The 19,149-nt window shown below is 45.0% G+C and overlaps 2 protein-coding genes across 4 annotated transcripts in view; one reads left to right on the top strand and one right to left on the bottom strand.

Annotated features, from left to right (window-relative positions):
* The window catches only part of Wdr41 (WD repeat domain 41), a 46,988-nt gene continuing 27,971 nt past the window's right edge, over positions 133-19,149 (bottom strand). Inside the window, exons 7-14 of one of the 3 annotated variants that reach the window (NM_172590.3) lie at positions 17,607-17,718; positions 14,579-14,641; positions 13,054-13,164; positions 8,234-8,418; positions 6,001-6,122; positions 5,244-5,332; positions 4,484-4,617; positions 133-1,779 (exon numbers count right to left, since the gene is read on the bottom strand). In NM_172590.3, coding sequence (NP_766178.2) covers positions 1,624-1,779; positions 4,484-4,617; positions 5,244-5,332; positions 6,001-6,122; positions 8,234-8,418; positions 13,054-13,164; positions 14,579-14,641; positions 17,607-17,718 — 972 coding nt within the window. In that variant the 3' untranslated portion in view covers positions 133-1,623. The remainder of the gene's footprint in view (positions 1,780-4,483; positions 4,618-5,243; positions 5,333-6,000; positions 6,123-8,233; positions 8,419-13,053; positions 13,165-14,578; positions 14,642-17,606; positions 17,719-19,149) is intronic. The other 2 variants (XM_006517584.3, XM_017315491.2) reach the window with 2 other exon arrangements.
* On the top strand, positions 8,628-12,803 carry Gm48350 (predicted gene, 48350). The gene is made up of 2 exons (XM_030247537.1): positions 8,628-8,707; positions 10,205-12,803. The coding sequence occupies exon 2, from the start codon at positions 10,231-10,233 to the stop codon at positions 10,975-10,977; it is 747 nt and encodes a 248-aa protein (XP_030103397.1). The 5' UTR covers positions 8,628-8,707; positions 10,205-10,230; the 3' UTR covers positions 10,978-12,803.

The following is a 19,149-nucleotide window of genomic DNA, read 5'->3' as shown; positions in this document are numbered from 1 at the left end:
GGATGCTTGACTAGGGTCTTGTCTGCTACTGAGACTCAAGCATGGCTTCTGCCAGTCGATTTGAATAGATTACTACCACAAATCACAATTCCAAAACAGGTTAGGAAGCACTTAAAAAAAACAAACCCACAAACTATGAGTTCTTTGTCTTATATTATTTAAGAAAACATCTTTACAAACCAATAGCCTAAAACAATTTAGCCAAAGTAAACGGCAAGGGGATGCACTCCTGTCACTTTGAGCGGACGGCGCGTCTGCCTGGCTGGTGGGTGCTTCCCCCATGACATCTGCAGGGTGGGTGATGACAAACCTGCCTCCTGTGCTGACTCCTCAAAGAACAATGGTTTTCTGGCTAAAAGACACTAGATTTTCCCATTTGCATCCTGCTACGTCCTAACTAAGGCAGCTCATGCTGTAATGCTATCTTTTTATATAAAGCTATTTTCATTGTGAACTGTGCCAGCAGCAAGGACTGGGAACACTCTGGTTTTCCTAACTTGGTCACCAGGTCACCCGCTCAGCCCTCCTCACTCTCCTCCTCTGGCCTCTGCTTTTAAGGCTGTTCAGTGATGGTGATGGGCACTGGAGAGAGGGCTTTCCTACCCCGGTCTTGGCTTCCTCACGTCTAACATTTTGCCACTCATCGCCCTATGATTTTAATGCTACCAAGCTTTGGCTGTAGACAGCTGTGAATGTTAGAACTAGCGGAAGCAAGAATTTCGCGTGTCCATCTAGGGAGCAGAGTACGTGTGTACACACACACATCTGTAGACGTACATTCATCTTGCCTGTCTTTAATAAGATTTCTTAATCAACCCTCCCCTCCCCCATTCTTACTGTGTGGAGTATATTTTACATTTTAGTGCCCAAAGTGAGTACTGTCATCAGGCTGGTAGGGCGAGGAACATGGTCCAGTCTTAGTGGATGTTCAGAGAGCTGAACAGTGAAGCTGCTCTCAACCATTTAAGGCAAACAGGACAACTCAGCTACAGTTCCTGACCTGAGAAAAAGCTGTGCCTCCTTCCTAACCCAGGACGCATCCCAGAAACACCTGAAGACTATTCTGTCAGTGAGGGGTCAGGCCAGTTCACACTGAGAAAGAAATGCTCAGATGACGCCTGGGGACCGGAGGACACAGGGATTTTAGTGGGCAAGAGTAAATATTATTTTTTCAATGACTTAAATTAGTTGGTACCAAACAAAATCATTGTACTTAAAGAGTAGAATTCCTTTTGGGGGGCTAATATTCAAGTCTGGTTCTGTTGGACACAGATGGCTTCTGAGGAGCAGCAGAGAGGATACATCTCCCATGACAAGTCTCAGACAGTCTCTAAGGGAACCCAAAAGAACACTTGTAAATAGTGTGTGGCAACCTTACAGTTATCATTTTTTCTACCGTTTTAAGGGACAGAACACAGCACCCACCACTTGCACAGCAACAAGGCCATGTTGTGCTATGTTCTTGAGTGGACAGGTGTTACAGACAGACAGACAGACAGACAGACAGACCTTCACAGGCAAGAAAAGAGTACAGTAAGGGGTCAGTGTGCTGATGGTTTTCAGGGTACCGGGCGCGCTGTGTTGGCTGTGCGGGGTTCGGGTCTGCACGCCTGTCTGGCTCCTTCAAGGGGACTCTGGGTATAAGTCACCGTTCTCTTCTAACTTCTGAAATAACTTTAAGCTGCGTACTCCAGATTCTCGCTCTCCATTTTTCCACAAAATAATGAGATGATCTGCAGAGCATGTCACTAGTCCATGATCCTCAAAGTATAGAAACATCTGTAAAATAAATTGAAACACTAATTCGAGACTGACAGGAAGAGACTGAAGCTAGGTAACCAAGCACACTTTACTCAACCGTGGGGATTTCTTTGGATTTGAACACAGCATGATTTCATTGTCTGATGAGAGACTTCCTTGTTTTTAGCCTTGGTGAACCAAGCTAGGGTCATGCACACTGCTCCACCTCTAGGCTGTATCCTGAAGCTCAGTCAGGGCTCAGTTCCTGACTAAGGCTTCCACCTGACTAAGGTCACAGCCTCCTGCTATATCAGCCTCCCTAGTGCTGGGATTCCAAGCACAAGCTACCATGCCTAGTGAAAAGTGTCCTCAAAATCTGTTGCCACAATCAGTATTTAGTATTTCAATGTATTCTGTTGACTAACTACGGAAGTACGGTAACAGCTATTCCTGCAAAGTATATGAGTTCTTAAATATCATCTGAGTTTACCACAATCTAATTATTCACATATTGGCTTTAAGATTTGTCAGGCACGGGTCCACTCACACTTGATTTACTAAGAAATGGCTACCAATAAAAATGTCTTAATCCCAGATTTTCTGAGATAAACACTGGCTTCAGTGATTTCTATAAAATTGAGATGCTAAGTCAGTGCACAGCGTTTACTAGGTGACTTCAGCTCATTGTGAAAACGAGGGCCAGCAACTGGGGCACCAATGAAGGATTCTATAATCCATGCCACAGAAACTCAGAACAGAGACCCAGCTATAACAGCAGAAGACCAGGGAGAGAAGATGCCACATAAAGGGAGAGGGTGTGCTAGGGAGGTGCAGGACACAGGCCAAGTGCAGAACCCAGAAAAGATGATGCTGTGACAGAGAGAGGGGTGGTGTGAGAGAGAAGCCTAGGACAAGGCGAGGTTCTTTAATGACCCAGTAAGAAGGGAGGAGCCAGTGACAAGAGAGCAAGGTCAAAGGTTAGGACTTACGGATGACTATGGGGTAAAAGGGAGAGATACAGAGCAAAAATTCTCAGGACCACTGGAACGCCATTGGTGCATGGGCAGAAGGGCAGGGCCAGGCAGTGGTGGGGAGAACACAAAAGGCCTGAGGAGATTCAGGGCAGCACCTGAGAGCATCAGCCTGAATTTGAAGCCAATGAAGCCAAAGGTGCTTTTCTAAAATGCTGACGTGCAGGCTGGGGAGGCATCTCAGTGACAGCTGCTTGCCTAGGCACGTACAGCGTGTGACAGCCTTGGGGGACAGGGCGGAGACAAAGGAGCAAACTCTTCCAACAAGGTCCCAGCACTTTTAACTCATGGACTGATAAATGGGCGGTCTCAAAGGTCTCCCCAGCCGCTTAAAACTTCTAATGGGGAGATGGCTCAGCAGATCTTCCAGAGTGCCTAGGTTCAATTCCCAGCACCTACATGACACCTCACAACCAGCTCACTTCAGTCCCTGAGGGTTCAATACCCTTTTCTAGTCTTCACGGGCTCTGCAGGGAAAGCAGATTCCATATGCTCAGTGGGTTCCCACTGTTGTAAAAGTAAAGCTCAAACTCGCTGGCCTTACTCTTTCAGGGTTGTTCTCTGATTAATGTCTGCCTATGGGAACCCAGTGAGTCTATCTGACCTGTCTGCTCTCTGCCACAGTGTAAGCATGAGCTAGGCCTGCCTTGCACCACACCATGCTCACCACCTGTGCTCTGCACCACAGCCACTCAGACCGAAACAAAGGTAAAAACGAGGCACTAGGCAATGTCACAGAGGAGGCAAAGACGAGCGAGACACAGCTCTGAGCAACAGGGAACGCACGGCGCCTTGGCTTTGTATCTATTAGGCTGGCAGAACCTTTGAAGCTCATCTCAAATACTCTCCCTCTGCAGACTTTGACAGAATACAGCAAGAAGTGTTTCCCTGAGCTGCCCTTTACCGGAGTCAGTCATGAGTAGCCTTGATCAACAGCTCAGTTAGGTCTTTTTCCTTCCTCTCCACAGAGGTAGAAAACCCAAGAGAACAAGGACTCCATTTTATAAAAATCTTCAGTGGCCAGTGTGGCTGCTGCTTCTAGTCATGAACACCCACCCAAACTAAAGGTAATTTGTTCCTCACGAGCTAAAACCAGGAAGAACAATTGAGGAAGTGCATTATCTTCACTGCTATCTGGTCACGCTGTAACCAGTTCCCATGGCCTCTGTACCGCCACCAATCCCTTCCTCCCTTACAAACAATAGTGCTTACTGTAAAATATTAGTGAGCTTGCAGTGCCACGAGTGAGACTCTTATGCACAGCTCCCAAACTTCACGATGCATACGGTAAGGTAGCAGGGGCCTATCAAACAGGCACTAACCAAGGGCAGATGGAGACAATATTCGGATTCTGAATTTGGTTATGATCCCTGGAACTAGAGTCTGTTGAGGCTTTTACCCTACACACAGAGCCCCAACACCGCACACTTCCTATTGATTCTTGTCAAGGTCACTAACACTGTCCTGTCATCAGCTCCCTCCTCCCATACAGTGTCCAGTAAGCCTGTCCTTAAACCAATACATTGCTTGCGTCCTCAGATCCTGTCTCTATGAAGGATGGTCCTAACTGCTTGTACTATCATTATCTTATTCGATATTCCTGTCTTGCAAAAGCCTGCAGCTGAGTGTGTGTGGGTCTTATGTAGAGCAACTGTATTCAAAAGAAGCATGGCACACGCACGAGCAAGCCCAGCCAGGCCTCCTGGAAGTACCTCGACAGACGATGAATGTCCAATGAGATCTCCGATGAGCTCCAGGGAACACGTGGTAACGTTTTCTTCCTGCTTTTTAACAGGCTGGCTGGCCTGTTTGTTTACTCTTCCAAATCCCCACATATTAAAAAATCCTACAAAAGGACATTCATTTCAGTCATTTCAAAAACTACCGTGCTCTTTCCTTACGGGAAGACAAAGTTTGAATACAATCATGTCTCACACTTGGTTTGTCGAGGGCTGAGCTGATGGCACAGGCACTGCTGGGGTCTGGGAATACATTATGTTGTGTTTTCCTAGTTCACTTAGCTTCTTCTCATCTCCTATGCTGCCCTATCCATCCACTAGTGGCAAGAAGACAGACATTGGAATGCAAGAGAAGTAAACAGCCTTGAAGGGTGTATGTAATCACCGAAAATCAGGAGAAAGGCACTTCAGGCTGGTGGGAGGTGCTTCCTGGTCATTTAGATTACATGAAAGTCACAGTTTTCTCTCAGAATATAAAACTGCAATTAATTCAGTTGAAATAATGGGACAGTTTTACACTGGCAAAAGACACTTGCTGTGAGTGTCTGATTCCTACGCAGAGCATATTCTATATGGTTCCTGTGGTTCCTCTTTACCACCTTTTGTTTTCCTGTCAAATGAGATGAGAAAGGAAGTGGAGAAGAAAGAGGGGAGAGAGGGAAGAGGAGGGAGGGAGGGAGGGAGGAGCCACAGAGGAGGGAGAGGACTGGCTTTAGTGGAGGAAGGCGCACACCTGTTGGGACTGGCTCAGCTGCCAGCTGCTGTTTTTCTCGGACCTCCCACATGCGCACAGCGCCATCTTCCGAGCATGAGATTAACTGCCTGTGAGAACAAAAGCCAAAGAGAAAAGGACCAAAGGAGAGTCTCAGGGGGCTAAGTGCTCATTGCCAAAACCATGGAAACCATCGGCCCTCCTCTGACTGCAGCCAGCTCGTGGCAAGGCCGACCGTCACAGGTTAACATGGCTTTACAGTTCAAACTGGAAGCATTTGCCAGCAAAGCACCCAGGACACTATAGGACACTGCTCAATGACAAAAAACTATCACCTCCATTTCCTATTTTTTATTTATAGGAGCTACGCGTAACGCTGCTCCGGGGCGACATCACCGGATCCTTAGCTGCCGAATCAACCCTCATTTAGGAGCCTCAGGATGTAATGGGCTTACTGTCTGATTTTAGCTGTAAACATACACCACCATAAAAAGAAACGAGTTTATAGAAAATATGAAAAAAGAAAAAATAGTACATTGTAGGTGACCGAGGCCTTTTACCTTATTAAATGACAATTTTAAATAAGCCCTTGGTGCTTCTGTAAACTTGTCATCTATTGCTACAGCTCTTTGGTTACAGTCAGTCATGGCACACTCTCTACTTGAAGAAGAATGCCAAGGTCAAGACATGGGGCCAGATAATTTGGCCACTGCAGAAATTACGCTGGTGACCCCGGGAACCGTGACTTTCATCTTTGCAGGAGAGATGGGACCAGTACCTGTTTGGAAGTTTATCGATGTGTAGGATGTTGGAATCATGTGCAGTTTTCTGGCAGGCAATCACACGCTTCAACTGTAGGTTATACACATATAACCCCCTTCCAACTGCAGCAAATATATTCTAGGCAGGGAGGGGGAAAAAGGTCAGAACTTGGCATAAAGCTCGTCTTCACTACCCAGTGTGATAGATTTCCTGCCCCTGTGTGACATCGGAAAGCCACTGTTACCTTTCCAACCTTCAGACAGAAATTACAGCCCTGCCCTCTCAAGCTCCCAATGTCAAAGCCACCAAGGAAAGGTTAGCACCTTAAGCAAGTAGGAAGAAAGCCCAATGGAGACGGCTCTGCACAGGGTGGCTCAGCCCTGCCTTCTCCTCTCTGGAGACCAGAGCTGCAGAAGCGGCGGCTGCTACCCTGGCCCTATGGAGGAAGGTGCAGAGGTGCGCCCTGGGCTTCCGCAGAGCACAGGGACCCTTGGGAATTTACTCGGCTGTTCTTGTCTGGAAATGAAGGCAAAATGACTCCCACCACACATCCTAAGCAAACACAAGGCCATACACAACCTGGAGGGGTGCATGCTGTAGTGGCACTATCCCAAAGTCAGCTGAAGAATTAAAAAGGCACTTTAAGAATTTAGAAAGTATTTTTGCTAATGCTCGCTTTACTTCAGCCTTACAGCATCTTGCTAAGTACAAAAGGAGGGCACTATTGCTACTTTCCAGATGGGCGAGTTAAAAGTGAAGAAATTGAAAGGCTGGTAAGGTGGCTCAGTGGGTAAAGGTGCCTGCTACCAAGTCTGATGACCCGAGTTCCAATCCTAGGAACCCCTGGGATGAAGAAGAGAACCAACTCTTGCAATTATCCTGACATCCACATGGGGATAAAAAGACAACGTGTGCACACACACACACACAGCACACACACAAACACACACACACACAGCACACATACACACATGCTATCTCTCTCACATACACACATGCTCTCTCTCACACACAGACACACACACACACATGCTATCTCTCTCTCATACACATGCACGCACACACACGAATATTTTTAAATTAAGGCAAAAAGAGATGGAGGAAGACACTCAGCAATGACCTTCAGCCTACAAACTCACACTCAGTGCTGGCTGCACACCGAATGCAAAATACCCACATAAACACACACACACAACACACAGGCAACATGCACACATAACACTCATGTGCACACACATGCACACACACAAGTGGCACAAAGAGTAGCACAAAGAAGAGAAAAGCACTCTTACTGCCAATGTTTAATGAAATGATAGCATGTGTAAGAGAAAGCACAGACTAAAGGGAAAGAAAGGATCCGTCAGCGCCTTGCTCCATGGCTGTGAACACTGAGAAAATAACTCCTTTAACACACGGGGCTCCCTGAGCCACCGCGGCTGAAAGGAAAGAGTTACAATTTGGGAATACACTGCTGGAGATCAGAGGCCAGGGGCAGCCGAGTGTGCAGCTATGTGTGGTGCTGGCTTTCCAGCACATGCTTCGGAAGCACTGAGGCCAGGCCCAGGAGCTGCTCTCACCCAGGCTATTAGAGCCAGCAAGGGAGACATCTCTCACCCAAGTTATTAGAGCCAGCATGCCAGCAACCTGGAAGGGAGACATCTCTCAACGTTTTAACATGCTCTCCTCTTTAGGAACTACACCAGAGTTTAAAACAAGTAAAACAGTAACCTCAAACACGATGGGGATTCCTTAATCCAGCCAAATAAGGTCTGTAATTTGCATTCTAACAATGCTCTTACATGCAAGATCAGGCTCAAGGATGAAAGGGCTTTCAAAAAAAAAGTGGTACAATCTTTGTAAGTTTGTCAAGCCATTTTAAAACTTGAAACCATAGGTAATAACCCTTCCATTGCTTTTTGTTCGGAGTGTTTGATGTGTGTGTGTGTGTGTGTGTGTGTGTGTGTGTGTGTGTGTGTGTGTTTGTGTGTGTGTATGTATGTATATGTGTGCATGTGTGTGTGGATGTGTGTGTGGATGTGTATGTGTGTGTGTGTGTGGATGTATGTGTGTGTGTGTATGTGTGTGTGTGTGTTCTCTCTACCCTATGGATCCTGTCCATTGAACTTCAGTTATAAGTGCTTTTGCACACTGAGCCCTCTCAACAACCCAGAATCATAACTTTTTATATCTAATATAGAAGGCTTTAAATACCAGATACTAATTTTATTTGCAACAATTATACTACCTACCTCTTCATCGCATGTGAAATGATTAATAGAAATATCATTTTGTTTTTGGAAGAGCTTTATTTCCTGCTGGGCATCCAGCTGTGCGGTCGGGCTCCAGAAGGTGCGCTCACAGGCCTGCACAGTCCAGTCCAGGGCATCCCAGATGAGCAGCTCGCCAACGTGGGAGCCAGTGACGAAACCTGTATCTAGGAAAAGTTCACAAATGCTCCATTACCAATCATGGTCTCTAGGCTAGAACTAAAAAATGTGTTAAGGTGACAAGCTAATCAGAAAGATTAGAGTGTCAATGTGAAGACCAGAAAGAGACTAGTTCACTTACTTAAGAGCAATAGTGCAGCTTGTATCAATAAAAATACTATCTATAATATTTGATCATCTTTTGCAGGAATAAAATTAAAGAATCATACCGAAAATGGATGCCAAAAACCTATCAATTAAGACACTGAAGGTGCTTATAGGAGTGCATAAAATAAGGTAAATAGTTCTGTGAAGAGAGTGGCTAAGGGACCTTAAAAGAAGTGGGGGAGGAGAAGACATGCAAGGAAACACCTGCTTGGCAGAGGGGGGAATTAAAACTGGGGAGAACTGGCAACTCAAATGTCAAATGGCTCATTATATTCAATGCATACAGCACTCCTGGGAACTACTAAGAAAAAGGAAACAGATGGAAGTGAACATGTGATAGCACTTTTAACTGCTTTAGTAATCAAAGAAAGTTGCAATGACATGTAAATACAGGGGGACCATGTAGGAGCCTGAATGTTTACACACTACTGATGTCTTAGTACATTTGGTACAACCCGGTACAGTTATTTACAGGACGAATTTATTATTAGTCAAACTGGATAATAGTAAACATATTGACATGCCAGTTCCATTTCAGGACTTTATCTCGAGGGAAATGCATAACAATGTATGTACAAAGTTGTGAGATAGTGTCCTAAGGATTTCAGGTCAACCTAGATATCCAACTACAGACTAAATAAGTAAATCAAACAACCATAAAATAAAACAGCATTAGCTGTTCAAAGTTAAGCTGTAAAAGTATATTTATATAGAACCATGTTTACACCATATTCTTACACAACTGTAGAGCGTGCACCTATGTGCCCATGCCCAGCACACACAGACAGATGTGCACTGATACTTATTGTGAATGATGGCGGTCCTCAGCTAACTCCATTCTTAATGTTGCTTGCTATTGTCATATTTTCATTAGGACTATGCTTAACTTGAAAATAATAAGCTTTAATACTTTCAAAGAGTTAAACACCTAGACAATTCATACATTGTATATTTGATAGGCACTGTGCAAATGCTAGACCTAGAGTTACCTTTCAGTATAATTTATTTCTATTCCTACATATTTAAGGCAAGTCAGAACAGGACAAAGCACTAAGTATAGAACCCAGGTTCTATTCTGGCTCCGCTTGTTACTAGCCTGATGGTCCCCAGGAAATCGTTAACTTTTGCTGGTCTTGGATTCCTCATGCATTAACTGAGAACAATTATAGAAAACAATTAAATAATAAATCTCTAGTTATTTTAAAACACATTCCATGCTATCTCTGAGCCCCTGGTACTATTTTGAGTCCTGTTATTACTCTACATTGATGGTATTAAAAGCACATAGTGAGTTACAATTTAGGAATACACAGGTGGATAACTATGACTTTATTATTCCTTTCATCAAATAAACCAGGATTGAAATCTGCCAAAGCCAGGCGAACAGTCTCTTAGAGATGAAAATCACTACCCATCTTAGATATAAACATTATTTTATCTTGGTTTCAGGATCATATAGGTAGCTTATCGGTAGCTACAGTTTACTGACACACTACAGAATTTTCGTGTGTGGAAATAAGTTTATCTCTGATCTCGGGAGGAAAGCAATTCTAATTGTAACTCTGCGGAAGTTTTGAGAACTTCAGCAGTACTAATCTTTCCATGACCTCCTCTGATTCCACTCAGCTACAAAAGAATCAGAGAAGCCAAGGATGAGAAAGACGCTCCTTGACTCCAGATCCAGGTCTGCAGTCAGCACAGAGCCTGCGGTCAGCACAGAACCTGCGGTCAGCACAGAGCCTGCGGTCAGCACAGAGCCCATGGTCAGCACAGCGCCTGCGGTCAGCACAGAGCCCATGGTCAGCACAGAGCCTGCGGTCAGCACAGCGCCCGCGGTCAGCACAGAGCCCGCAGTCAGCACAGAGCCCATGGTCAGCACAGCGCCTGCGGTCAGCACAGCGCCTGCAGTCAGCACAGAGCCCATGGTCAGCACAGAGCCTGCGGTCAGCACAGAGCCTGCGGTCAGCACAGAGCCTGTGGTCAGCACAGAGCCCATGGTCAGCACAGAGCCTGTGGTCAGCACAGAGCCTATGGTCAGCACAGAGCCCGTGGTCAGCACAGAGCCCATGGTCAGCACAGAGCCTGCGGGCAGCACAGCGCCTGCAGTCAGCACAGAGCCCATGGTCAGCACAGAGCCTGCGGTCAGCACAGAGCCCATGGTCAGCACAGAGCCTGCGGTCAGCACAGAGCCTGTGGTCAGCACAGAGCCCATGGTCAGCACAGAGCCTGTGGTCAGCACAGAGCCTATGGTCAGCACAGAGCCCGTGGTCAGCACAGAGCCCATGGTCAGCACAGAGCCTGCGGGCAGCACAGAGCCTGCGGTCAGCACAGAGCCCATGGTCAGCACAGCGCCTGCGGGCAGCACAGCGCCTGCGGTCAGCACAGCACCAACCCTTTGAGAGCACACAGCTGCTCATTCTGTGGTTCTTTTCCCAAAAACACAACAGTGGTGTTCAACTTAGCTATAGTTTCTCCCTGTGTAATTATTTACATTTCCAGACAGGTCATTGAAAATGTTTCACACCAAACAACCTCAATGCTATCTATATTAACAGTGGATGTATTTCACCCTGTGTGTGGTATTGAAAGCCACTTGGGAAAAAAAAATCTCTCCTGGCATCTGGCTATCCAGACCTCCAAAGCATTAACACTTCGTGATTATCACCATACCATCAGCACACTGCAAGCAAAGGATTGAAATGAATACATAGAGCTCTTTGCCAGGAGAGAGTAGCAACGTCAGCCTGTGTCTTAGGAAACCTGCCCAGGCATTCAGAGCTCTTCAACAAGTCTGGTACTTATCAAGCATAGTTTAGGGCATTCAAGTATATCATTCCAAGGCTGCCCTGGGGCCACGTCACTAAAAATGCACTTCTCTTTAAAAAATTGTGTGTGTGCTATATGTTGTATGTTGTATGTGTATATTCTAGAATGTGGGCCTCTGTACATGCATATGGAGGTCAGAGAGAAGTCGGATGCCCTGAGCAAACCTCCACCTTATTTATTCCCTCAAGACAGCATCTATCACTGAACATGGTGCTTGCTAGTTTTTGGCTCAGGTGGCAGCCAGCAAGTCCCAGGGACTTTCCTTTCTCCACCCTCACCCTCTCAGCGGTTACAGAAACACACAGCTACATGTGGCTTTCAGTGTGAGTTCTAGGAGCTGGCCTCATGCTTGCACGGAAAGTTCTCCTGCCTACTGAGCTGTCTCTCCATGCCTTCAAAATACCAACTGGTCTGCCCTGAAAGCGTACATACAAGTAACATTATACAGACTAAGCAGGTCATACATACATACATATGTGTATATGTGAGTGTATTTATACATGTGTGTATGTGTCAACAACTGATGAAAAGAGGCCATGAATTTTATAGAAAACAAGGAAGGATATATGGGAGGGTATGAAGGGAGGAACAGGAAGGGGGAAATGCTGTAATTATATTATAATCTAAAAATGTTTTAAAATTATCTGTCTGTCTATTTTTGGTTTTTCAAGACAGGGTTTCTCTGTGTAGAACTCTGTAGGTCAGGCTGGCCCCCTACTCTGTCTCCCCAGTACTGCGATTAAAGGGCTGCACTACTACACCTGGCAAGAAATAGGTTTTTTTATAAATGCATTTCTGTTATGATATGTAAGCCCAGTAACTGGTCACTGGCGTTAGGTGTGTGAGGGAAAAAAAGAAGCAGGGCAGCAAAAACTAAAATAAAATAAAAAATTACAAGAAGTTCTATGCCTAACAGTACACTGCACAGCAAAGGCTGGACCGTGAAGCTATCTAAGGCTCACTCAGCAATAATCTTTCATCTTCATTGAAGGCACAATGATGTCAGTACTTAACCATAACAATAAGACCTGTATCTAGGCATAACCAGCACGATGGGCCAGGCCTGCCCTGCTTTCCTTAGAAGCTGCAGGACTTCAGCAGGGCTCTGAGTTTCCCAGAGGGCTCAAAGGACTGCTGTCCACTTAAGAACTTGCTTTCTGAGCTACCATTCACAGACAGAGATACAGGGGTACCCAGCCACAGTTACGACCAGCACCTCAGATGATCTCATCCTTGGAAAGGCATGCACCTGGGTTTTGAAAGATGCTGGCTAAAGAGGAGAAGACGCTGACTCTGGGGACACAAGAACTAACGAAATGCTAACAGCCCAGTCTGTGATCCTCTCCTGACATCTGATGTCATACTCACTCACCGACATTGATACAGGTAGAGCCACTTGTGAAGAATGCTAGAATATTACAAGCATTGGAATTCACGGCCTACGATGAAGTACCAAGTACCAAATAGTTCCTTAGGATAGTTTTGCCTTAGTCTATTGGCCATGCCAAACTAGGAGGCTTGAGCCAGGCTCTCCTGTCTCAAAGCTTAGAGTAACACTAATCTAAACCACTATTATAACAGTAATTCTGAAATGCTAGAGTTGGAAATTCTGAAACCCTACATAACATGAATGTACACAATGAGCTTACCATTGATGTTAGCCAATGACAGAATATTGTCCTGGTGATCAAGAAGGCGTTTAACTTCAATAATATCCCATTCCGGCAATTCTTCTGTGGGTGTCACAAGCCTAAAAATTACTAAAAGACAGTCATTTTACTAAAATGTCCAAAAACCATCTTTCTGCTCAAAAAGCATTAAGTGAAAAATATATGTTGCATGGGAAAAAAAAAATCTCCACAAAGAACCTGTTTACACCAGCTTAGACCATTTCTTCCAAAGGCTTGAGATGTGTAAAATATGCACAAAAACCCTAAGGCAGGGTTTTCTTCACCTTGCTTCCTTTGTTGACTTCCAAACCCACTACCAAACCCTGCTGCCTCCTCAGTCTCCACTGTATGTCAGGAATACCACTCGGTTCCTGCCCAGGCCAGTGACTGGCCACCACCAACCCCTGCTCTGTCCCTCTGCCCCGCCTCCCCAGTCATTTCCACTATCAGTTCTCTCTCCTTGTGTGTCCAGGCCAGTAAGCACTGCCACAAGATAAGCTACAAATTCATGGCCTTCAACTCAGTAAAGGCTTCAACAACTATCAAAAAAAAAAAAAAAAAAAGCTGTTAAAAATAAGAGCCCAAAGTGAAAACAACTTTTCATATTTTTGGTATACTATTCAATTATAAATTCTCTGAGAATATAGCTTTTAATTTCATGACTATAGACGTTGAATATGTTCCTTGATTTATTATATGACTTCAAAAATAGTTTTATTTAAACTGTAAGTCCTAATTTTAATCAACACATAAAACTTAAAATAAAATAAAATCAAGTGGTTCTCTTAACCAACATTTACAAAACATCTATGACACTCTAGGAGTTCCAGCTACCACATGTGACCAGGCCCAGTTACCGCTACCAAATGCCCAGAGTCTGCAGCAGACAGAAGGCCTGTGGGCAGGCTGACACCAGTGCATACGCGCTCTGATGAGCCACGGGAGACAGAGCTGTGGATGCTCAGAGACAAGCCCGCCTCATACAGAAAGTGCTGAGGGCTCACATCCTCCCCGGGTGGCACTAATCGACTCTCCATGACTTTCTTCTCCTCACATCCCTCTCTGGAAAATACATCATGACACATTTCTACCTGTATCTCTGACAATATTTTGCCAACAGTCAAAGACTCTACAAGATTATTAAATTCTAATAGTCTTTTACATTCAAAGTGTGGCTGTCAGCAAGTCTCCCAGCTGATATCAAAGAGAACTCTTCTTAATGTGAATAAACTTTAAGTGGAAACACTTACTGCTGAGAGATTTTAGAAAAGGAAATAGATTGTTTAATCAAACTAACAGAAGACGGTAATATTGTAATATGTTGACAAGAAGAAGTCTGATCTAACACTTTGAAAATGGTTTACCCTGTGTCATTTCAACAACATCAAAGACCAGAGCTAGGGCAGAGGCAGACATCTCTGAAATAAAACCGCTTCTGTCTTCCTGGTATACGTGTATGTATACATTCATGTAGCCTTGTAGCCATGTATAGATATGTACTCACTCAATTCTCTGCCCACTGCTGCGGCGACACAGTTCCCAGGGATTTCAACCAAAGCACTGATCCCTTCCGGAAAAAAAAAAGATATAAAACAAGGAAATCATTTTCTACCATGGCTTACGTCAAAAACAAAACTTTCTTAACTTGATATTAGTCATTTCCCATAAAACATACTTAGAACATGCTATATGAACACTTCCTTTCTTGCTCACACATGGAAACTGAGTTTTGAGTAAGTTTCGGTACCTTTGGAAGACACTTTGGACACATTACCAGGCTCTGAGTATTGCTCCTGCAGTGCTAACGTGGTATACTCAACACTCCCGTATAGTACCAGGCACCCCTTAGGCCAAGCACCACAACCACCATTTGATGGCTACTTCAGTGAGCTATGAAACCGTGGTTTTCCCTCCATGTAAATTCAAGACTATGCATGTTCCCTGGCACTAGGTAAGATGGTATAGCAATGCAAAAGATATCTGGCCTCCGTGCTGTTTGCTGACACAACCCTTAAAATCCTTTAAGTCTCTGGACCCTGTGTTTTAACGAGATGACTCGCTCTGGCCAGTCACTGGTGGTTCTGGGATGAGAGCTGCTCATTAGAAGGACCAAGATAGGAGGGCAAGGTTGGCACTTTCAGCCTTACCCCTTGACCTCCAAGCAGAGAGTGGCAGAAAGTAATGTTGGTCACTAGTAACCAATGGCTTAATTGACCATATCTCCATAATAAAGCCTCCATTAAAAAAAAATAACCCAGGATTTAGATGGATTCAGTAAAGCTGGACATACGACAGTTCCTGCAGGGAGCACACTTAGGGAGTATAGAGTCTCTGTGCCCCGGCCTCCCACCTTGCCCTTGGTATTTCTTCTTCGGTGCTCTTGTAATAGAACTAAAGTGGGCAGATGTGTTTCCCTTAGTTCTGTAAGCCACTCTAGCAAGCTGAATCATGATTTATAATCAGGGTGTCAAAAATATAAGAAAGAGAGAGAGAGAGAGAGAGAGAGAGAGAGAGAGAGAGAGAGAGAGAGAGAGAGACTGAAATGATGACGTAGGGAACTACCTTGAGGACCGAGCTTTTAGACTGTGAGACTGGACACTACCTCCAGGTAGACAGCGTCAGCCTGAGCAGGTCAGAGGACACCAAGTTGGCTGTCTACCTGCTCCTGCAACAATGACTGTCAGAGCATTTGCATGAGAGCGCAGAGGAAGTGACTGTCCTGTGCAGAGCCAGTCAGTCCTATCTCAACACCCTCTGTCAAGGCTAAGAAGTGGCCTGCAAACAGCGAGGTTACGGCTAATTAGTGCTAATTAGTTCCGAGATGACAGGTGTTAAGATGACTTTAAACCTCCACACCACTTATCACGTGCAGAGTGTTTCGTATGTGGGGTTTGGTTACTGTGGCTGCTGTTGTCTTGCTATATGGCTTACCACAGTCCCTGTCAGCTTCCTGAGTAGCTGTTCGGGACACTGTGCTTGGCCTTAAGCACACAGTAATGAATATCTTTTCAGAGCTAGATCATAAAATGGTTTCAGGCTAACCACAGCTTCAAGCATTAAAAGGTTGAAATACTGGAACGTGTTAACAAAAAAATTATTTAACAAAGTTAGTCTTCCCGCTTTGCTATGTGATATATGTAATGTGTCATATGCAAATGCAGATGCCCCACTCACTGGTGTTCCTTCCTGACAGTCATAGCCTAGAAGCACTGCTGCGATGCCTGCACTAAGTTCTCCTTGTGGGCATAAGTGTGATTTGTGTCCACATGGAATAGATGGAAGAAACGTGAGAGAGCACGAGATGGACGTGGAAGAGGCAGGAGAGTGGTTTTGCATGTCTCACTCATAGCCCAGGCTAGCTTTCAACTTATGAAAATCTTCCTTCTTCAAGAAGAATTTTAAATGCAGGAAATGTTCCCTAAAGCACCAGTCAGTTGGCTCAGTGGATAAGGTGCTTGCCACCAAGCCTGGGAACCTGAGGACCCACACCATGGAAGACAAGGATTCTCACTGGTTATCCTCTGACCTTCATACATGTGTCATACATCGTCTATGCCCTACACACACACACACACACACACACACACGCGCGCGCGCGCTACACATATACATGAACACACACAATACACACATATATGTGCACACACATATATAAAAATACACCAACCAAACCGTGGAATACTAACTGGTCACGATTCTGCTATCCCACACTTGGGTATGGGTCTGTACTGAAAGTACACAAAGGTTATCATGTACTCTATGTGCATCCATGTTCACTGTGACACTATTTAAAAAAGGGAGGTAATGGAATCAAGCCTGTGTGTTCATCAATGGATGAATGGATGAAGATGGTATGTACACACGCATACACACAGTGATGATGTGATATGCATATCCGCACAGTGGAGTATTATCAGCCATAGAGAGCAAAATCCTATCATTTTCAAGAAAAGAGATGAAACAGAAGATCACCATCAGACATAAAATAAGCCGCATGTGAGAAGGCAATGCTTTCTCCCATCTGTGGAGGAAGGGTGACTTGTCAGGAGGAGAAGGCTAATGAGGATGACAGGACCGGTGGCTACCCTCCAAACACACTGCATCTACATATAAAAACACCACACTGAGCTGGGCGGTGGTGGCACACGCCTTTAATCCCAGCACTTGGGAGGCAGAGGCAGGTGGACTTCTGAGTTTGAGGCCAGCCTGGTCTACAGAGTGAGTTCCAGGATAGCCAGGGCTATACAGAGAAACCGTGTCTCAAAAAAATGAAAAAAAAAAAAAAAAAACCACACACACACACACTGAAACCCAAGTCTTGGCATGAATAAGATACACACATGAGTGTAAATGTTCACTAAATTATTTGTCACGTGAAAATACTCATCAAATATGGCTACCTATAATCAACAGCAACAACACAAAGGAAATCCCCATGGACCTGTATATTGTGATTATGTCTCTTTAAAGACCCAGCTGTGTCATTTACAGCCTATCAGCTGTGTCTCACAGCTACCCTGGCTGGTTTTTACCTGTGTCGGATAGGTGGCTGGTTTTACACAGCAGATCTAACTTTCGGTTCCACACGCCTAGGTCACTACCGCCTGACAGCCAAATGTCCAGTCTCTGAAGAACGGTCAAGCACTGCCAAGCATTTGAAACAGATCATTAGTTTAGAAAGTCTAGTGGTGTTCGGTGGTTTTAATTTATGCCCGCAAGTTCTCTGAAGTCCCTCCATTTGATAAGCAGTTTGGTTTTCTTCTTGCTGACTATGGACTCTAAGTGACCACCATCTCACGAATATGGAGAAGAGGTGATTTCTAAGGCAGTCGGAGGAGATGCTGGGACTTCCCTGTTCTCCTAGATCACTGCCTCAAGGTAACACTAAAGCTGTCCACACAGCTTTAATGTCACCTTTAGGCCTGTGAGCACTACAGCACAGTAGTGCACCAAGCCACATTGAGCCTCTGAGTAGGTTTTTCAACCCAGACAAGCCTTTTGGGGACAGAGAGTCAGGAGACCCTGAGCCAGTACCACTTGGCTGAGAGGTTCTCTATTCCTGTCCACACACAATGGATGTTTATCATTGCTCTAAGCCACTAAGATTTCAGATAACTTGAGAACCACTGATAGACAACTTCTATATAATCCTTAAATGCCTTATAAAAATAAAACAGAAAACATGATACTTACTTTTAATTTTTAAACTCTGACCATAACTGTTCCTGTCTGAAAGAACTGCAGGGATGGAAATGGAGAGGAGCCTGAGGAAAAGAAGGCCCAGCCACAGGCCCAAAGGGAGATCCAGCTCAAGGGGAGGTTCCAAGGCCTGACACTATTACTGAGGCTATGGAGCACTCACAAAAAGGGACCTAGCATGACCGCACTCCGAAAGACCCAACAAGCAGCTGAAAGAGTCAGATGCAGGTATTTGCACCCAACCAATGGACAGAAGCTGCTGACCCCTGTGGTTGAATTAGGGAGAAGCTGGAAGAAGCTGAGGAGGACGAGGGTGACCCTGTAGGAGGACCAGCAGCCTCAATTAACCTGGACCCCCGAGATCTCTCAGATACTGGACCACCAAACAGGCAGCATGTACCAGCTGATATGAGGCCCCAACACATACGTAGCAGAGAACTACCAGGTCTGGGTTTAGTCAGAGAAGATGCACCTAACCCTCAGGAGACTGGAGGACCCGGGGAGTTTAGAGTCTGGTTGGGTGGGGACATCCTCGTGGAGACAGGGGGTTGGGGAGAAGGTATGGGATGTGGACCAGTCGGAGGGGAATAAAATCTGGACTTTAAAATAAATAAATAATTTTAAAAATTTTTTTCAATTAATTCTTAATAATTCTGTATGATAGACTTAAAGTGTTTCCAAGAAGTAGAATTCTTTACTTTGTGTGGTACCTTAGGGTCCCTCTCTTCAAGAGTCATGTCCTCACAGCTTGCTCAAGTAAGCTGAGTGGTAACAAGGACAGAGACTGAATTAGAAAGAAGGGAGGGCTTGCCTTGGCTCAGAATTAGGCTACTTTAAAACAGATGAGAGAGGAAGTTGAAGGCAATCAAATGCAGT

Source organism: Mus musculus, chromosome 13 (assembly GCF_000001635.26).
Source record: "Mus musculus strain C57BL/6J chromosome 13, GRCm38.p6 C57BL/6J".
Classification (NCBI taxonomy): domain Eukaryota; kingdom Metazoa; phylum Chordata; class Mammalia; order Rodentia; family Muridae; genus Mus; species Mus musculus.
The sequence above is the reverse complement of the archived record's forward strand: the minus strand, read 5'-3'. Positions and strand labels throughout refer to the sequence as shown.

What these genes read in the sequence shown, in the direction of transcription:
- Gm48350 (XM_030247537.1), top strand. Translation starts at nt 10,231, where the DNA reads ATGAGAAAGACGCTCCTTGACTCCAGATCCAGGTCTGCAGTCAGCACA.